We start from the raw sequence: 5,407 nt of genomic DNA on the forward strand, positions 1-5,407 counted from the left end.
GAGCTTCCCGGCACGGCTTTCTGCTGTTCTTCCTTGGGGCGGGGTACAGCTTCCCCCGGGACATGCGGTCTGGGGTCCTTTGCACTTTGGGGGGTCGCGGGGTGCCCTGGCTTCTGGGGGTGGGGGTCTCTGCGCGGGTTGATCCGGTTGCGGTTTGGAGGGCTGCGGTGGGATTTTAGGGCGATTGTCGATGCATCTTGATGCATTGTGCTTTTTCCCTGGGCAGGGTCTCTGAATGACTGCTGGGCGTTTAGTTTGTGCATTGGAGGCCGGGAGAGGCATTTCCTCGTTGGCTTGGAGGGACCAGTTTGCGTCCCTGTTTTGCTTCGTTGGCCTCAGATCCATGCTTCCCCATTTCTCTGTCGGCCAGTTGTTGGACCCCTCTGGATACTGAGGTATATAGTTAGTTTTCGGGATGTGCAGTGTGGTTGCGGGGCAGGGCTGTGCTCCGGTTTGTTCTGGGCTTGTGCCTGGAGTTCTCGGCCCTTGACGGGTGGGTGGGTTGGTGGTGGCATGCAGCTGAGCTAGTTGATTTTGCCTCGTTGCTGGTTTGGCTGGTGTTGCACGGCAGACGGGGGGCGTGCTGGGCATGGGGGATGTCAGCTGGCACCAGCGGCCTTAGTTTTTTCCGGCGGTTGGGGGGACGGCGGACTTTTATTGGCGGGTGCAGGGTGACCTGTGCTGTGTGCTGGACTGTTTCTTGTTTTCATTTTTCTCTTAGTTGTCATACTATGTCAGCTGTTTGTTGCTGCTGTTCGGCTGGTTGTCTTTTACTATTATTATTATTTTTATTGTTTGTTTTTGTTTGTGTTTGTTGTTGTTTTTCTCCTCCCCAAGCCCCCCTCTCTGTTCTAATGCAGTTTTCGTTTCTGCAATTGGTGTTTCCCTCTGCTGTTCCCTGTTGTCCCCACCTTCCATCCCCCTTCTCTTGCGGGTCTTGTCCTTTCTCTGTGCTGCCTGTTTGAGCCCCCCCATCCCCGTGTCTGCCCCCCTGTCCGGCCCGGTGACAAATCAATACATAATTAAATAAATAATAAAACAGACAAAGGAGTATATTAATACTCTCTTGTTAAAGTAAAATCTATCTGGCACAATATGGTATCCAGGTCATCATACTCTATACCAGGCTGCTGGGCAGGACAGGTTAAAAAATAAAAATAAAAACCTGATTCTGATTCTTTAGAGGTGCTGGTAGGCATATTTTGTTACTTTTAGACAGAGCCAAGCTAGCTGATTCCCCGTTTCCAGTCTTAATGCTAAGCTAAGCTAACCGTCTCCTTGCTGTAGCTCAGTTGTTGTCAACCTGGGGGGCGGTGCCCCCCTGGGGGAGCATAGTGCCACTGCAAGTGGGGCATGGATGTTGGGCAGACCTAAAGTTACATGAATGTGATTAATGTGGTGACATAAAATGCAAGGCTATTTTGCTAACCTGAATCTTTTATTTTATTTCAATTGCCTGTGTTGTTAATGATTGAGAAAAATGAAACCACTTTTGCTGGAGTCAGGGGGCTTGAACTGTTTTCCGCTTCTAAAAGTGGGCGAGACCACTGCTGTTTGAGAACCACTGCTGGAGCTTCATAACATACAAACGTGAGAGTGGTATAAATCTGTTTATGTAATTTTCAGCAAGAAAGAAAAAAACTTAGTTCCCAATATGTCAAACTATTCCTTTAAAAAGTAGGCTAGGTAGTAATGTAGCCTACAAGTGCTCATATTACCATCGACAGATGGTTGTTTATCTCAAGTTTCGTTTATGCTCCCTTAAGGCACATCAAAGTCCCCAGTAAAGGTCAGAGTCATTGTTAGATTTGGTTTTAACGGAGGTACTTTATGTGGTTAGTCATTGGACATTAAGACAAACTGAGTAATCATGCAACAGTTTCATAATTATGTGTTTCCCTCAAGTTATAAGTCAGCAGATAATCAGCAGATAGCTACTCAGCTGTCTGATGATTAGCACAAGAAATGGTTGGCACTCTCTTCCCTATCTGGTAGATTTCTCTGTTTTGAACAGATGAAAACACATACAGTCACTGTCTAAACAAGAAAAAAGCCTCAAAAAGAAAAAGGGCGCATTTGATGTGAGGGTCACGTTACAGTGTCTGGCTGTAAAAGCACTGCCTCATGTCTCTACATGTTTACTTGTTGCTTCAAATCGTGTTGACAAGTCAATTGGCATGTTGTAGAGAGACATCAAACTGTAGTGTTGACCATGTAGCAGTGTGGGTGCTCCCGGTGAAGTCCTCTAATGGTTTCACTGGTATTTGATCCACGCCCCGCCCCTTTCCTCGTCCTCCGCGCCGCTCCACACACCCGACGCACCAGCGGGACAGTCCGGCTGCACCACCGGCTCTCTCGGACCACACCAACCTAAAACATATTTCTGTTGGAAAGCTAATTAAACTGGAGTCTCCTATTCTTCGTGTCGCAGTTTGCTTAGGTGAGTTTATATTCTATTCGGACGTTACTCACCATAGTCCTAATGCTTCTTTAGAAAGGCACACAATGAGTCTGCAACACTCAGGGATGAGTAAATGGGACTATCGTATTTTTATTGGATTAAATTTTCTGACTTTGAAGGTGTTTGCAGTAAGTACAGTAGCCTACATTTGCATTGACTTTTAAGTGCTTGTTATCTGCGCAATGTAAATTCACCATTTTGAGTATTTTGTAGGCTACAGGAAAGATCCCATAATATTCTTATAAGTTAGGCTAACATTTGTAAAATATTAATATAAGAGTTGTGTGATAGCCTCTTATAGTATTGTATCCTATATGTATTACTGTTTGGATAGCGAATAACTTTAAAATAGATGCTGTTGATTTTTTATGTGCATATCATATGATTAATTATTAGCAATGATGTCTTTTCTTCTGTAAATATATATTCCTTAACAGGTCAGTTGGGAGAAAAAGCCTCCTGCTGACTAGAAGGCAAAAATATTAGGTTTCATATAAGGTAATACCATTAAGACTTGTGAAAATGTTGACTGAAACCAAGCTGTTATCAGACATGGTGTTAATAGTCCTACTGTGTAATGGTGGGTATGTTGTTTTAGTGTTATGAGAGTCTTTTCTCAGATGTCTGACATGAAACTCAATTCGCTCTACATATTTAGAGTCAGCAGCAGCAGCAGCCTTGGTCAGAATAAACTCTGCCGCTGCTTTGATTTTATCTCTCTGCCTTGTAATTACAGCAGTTACATAACATGACCTATCAATTTCCATACATGTCACTGAATTGACCAAGATATGCTGTGATTTAATGGAACATGACACGGTGAAGTTGAAGTTGGTGGCCTTGAGGTGTTTTAATTATGGAGACAAACAGGCAGCACACTGTTGGACTCATTACAAGTTGAGGGCAGTGGCCTTCTGACCCCTACAACCTGCCAGCAAGCCTCAAGGGAGGCCACCATGTGAAATACCACACACACGCGCACACACACACACACACACACACACACACACACACACACACACACACACACACGAATGATTGTTGGCCCACTAAAGCCTGCTAATAAACAAACATGCACAGAGGTGATCAATAAAAAGCCAGTCTGCTTCAGTGATATTAATACACAATCCTAAACAAACGACATGCAGTAAAATCAGCCTTCCTTGCTGTTGAACTGTACTCTGTATCACTTTTTCATGTTTAACTGGATCCCAGTTAGTCTCCCCAGAGAACGCGTACAGTATATCCTCCTTGAGTACATGCTTTGATATTTCTATGTCGGCCTCCTGACTGTATGCACTCAGCTCAGCCAGCAGCAGATGATTAACACATGCATGTAATATTTTTCCTGTACAAGCCCCCTCACATAATTCACTCTAACGATACGGTACTTTTCAAAGCATTTGATTAAGTAAACGAGTTCAGACATTCCCTGTGATTTTTTCCAGGCTGGTGCTCATCTCATTTTTTTCTTTTACCTGAGTTCCACATTCTTTTGAGGGGAACCCTTTGTGACCTTTGAGTGTCACTGACGCAACCAACCAGGAAAGGGTCAGTAGCAGAGGTGTGAACTCTGAATCCAGCTGCTGTATTTGTTTTCACACCACATATTTCCCTGGCATTTTTTCTCTTCCTTTTTTTGCCACACATGGTGATGTTGGGAAAACTGCTCCATCATGGTCTGTCGTCACCAAATGGTCACATCTCATTCATGTAACAACATGATTCCCTCCGTAAAGTAAGACACCAAGTTTTTAGGAGACAGAAATTGGTTGACCTGTCCATCATTAGCCAACAGGTCACTGCTGTCAGCTGTGTGGAAGGAAATGTGGGCAAACTCTTTGTCTCTGAAATACTCCCAAATCTTGTAGTTATGATAGTTTTAAAATTACTAGTTTGCAACAAACCTGGACAGACATAAGTGGAATGTGTAGGTGAAAAAAGAGAACATTTTTGACCAAGCCACCATGTCTTTGTAGTTTGAAAAACAGGGATAGGTCTGTTTGCTGACTGGCTGCTGTCCAAAAATTGACTGCATGTGAACCTTTTAGATGATGATTGATGTGGACGATTGTAAAGTTTCCCCAGCTCTGGCTAGTCTGCACCTCTCCCTGAAACCCACCCTGGGATACTGAGTACCATTATGCAACAGCAACATTTGAACCTAACTTTCAGTTTAGTTAGCTTTTATAAAAACTTTGGAAATTGTGCCAGATGCTTATCATCACTCAAAACTGCAAATGCATTTGAATTGAAGGTACATGGAGCACCATTTGGGACATGTGGAACTTTTGGAGCAGTTAAAAGTTATGGATACATAACTTTTTAGGCCGATATCAATACTTATATCAAAATTTGAAGAAATACGATAAGAATTATCAGCTGAAATCTGTTTTTAAAAATAAAAACATAACAAGGAAAGAAATTTGGTTAAAGCAAGAGTTTGACATGTTGGGAAATACTCTTATTTGTATTCTTGCAGAGAGTGAGATGAGAAGATCAATACCACTCTCATCCGTGTATGGTAAATATGAAGCTACAGTCAGAAGAATAGATACCTTAGCATAAAGACTGGAAACAGTAGGCAACAGCTAGCCTGGCTCTGTCAAAGATAACAAAATCCATCTACCAACAACTAATGAAATATTTTAGCAAATAGTGCCCTGCATGCACCACTACAGCTCACAGATTAACCCATTATATCTTGTTTCACGTGTTTCCAGTTTTTGTAGTAAGCTAACCAGCTGCTGGCTCCAGCTTGATATTTAGCATACAGATGTTAGAGTGGTATCTATCTTCTCATCAACTCTCAGCAAGAAAGCAATTAAGCACATTTTCCAAAATGTCAAGCTATTCCTTTACAGACTTGTGACCATGACGTGCGGATCGAGCTGGACATTTTGTTGGCTAGTAAAAAAAATAACAGCCTGTCCTCATCAGAAAAAC

The 5,407-nt window shown here is 42.8% G+C and overlaps 2 protein-coding genes across 4 annotated transcripts in view; both read left to right on the forward strand.

Moving 5' to 3' along the window:
- Window positions 1–855, forward strand: part of LOC123983462 (galactose-specific lectin nattectin-like) — a 10,995-nt gene extending 10,140 nt beyond the window's left edge. Inside the window, exons 8-9 of the mRNA XM_046069718.1 lie at window positions 261–288; window positions 838–855. Of these exons, the coding sequence (XP_045925674.1) occupies window positions 261–288; window positions 838–855 (46 nt within the window). The remainder of the gene's footprint in view (window positions 1–260; window positions 289–837) is intronic.
- A 1,454-nt stretch (window positions 856–2,309) lies between these two features.
- The window catches only part of cdc42ep1a (CDC42 effector protein (Rho GTPase binding) 1a), a 16,958-nt gene continuing 13,860 nt past the window's right edge, over window positions 2,310–5,407 (forward strand). For 2 of the 3 annotated variants that reach the window (XM_046068468.1, XM_046068470.1), the window contains exon 1: window positions 2,310–2,440. The gene's annotated coding sequence lies outside the window, so the exon portion shown is untranslated. The other variant, XM_046068469.1, reaches the window with a different exon arrangement.

Source organism: Micropterus dolomieu, linkage group LG14 (assembly GCF_021292245.1).
Source record: "Micropterus dolomieu isolate WLL.071019.BEF.003 ecotype Adirondacks linkage group LG14, ASM2129224v1, whole genome shotgun sequence".
NCBI lineage: Eukaryota > Metazoa > Chordata > Actinopteri > Centrarchiformes > Centrarchidae > Micropterus > Micropterus dolomieu.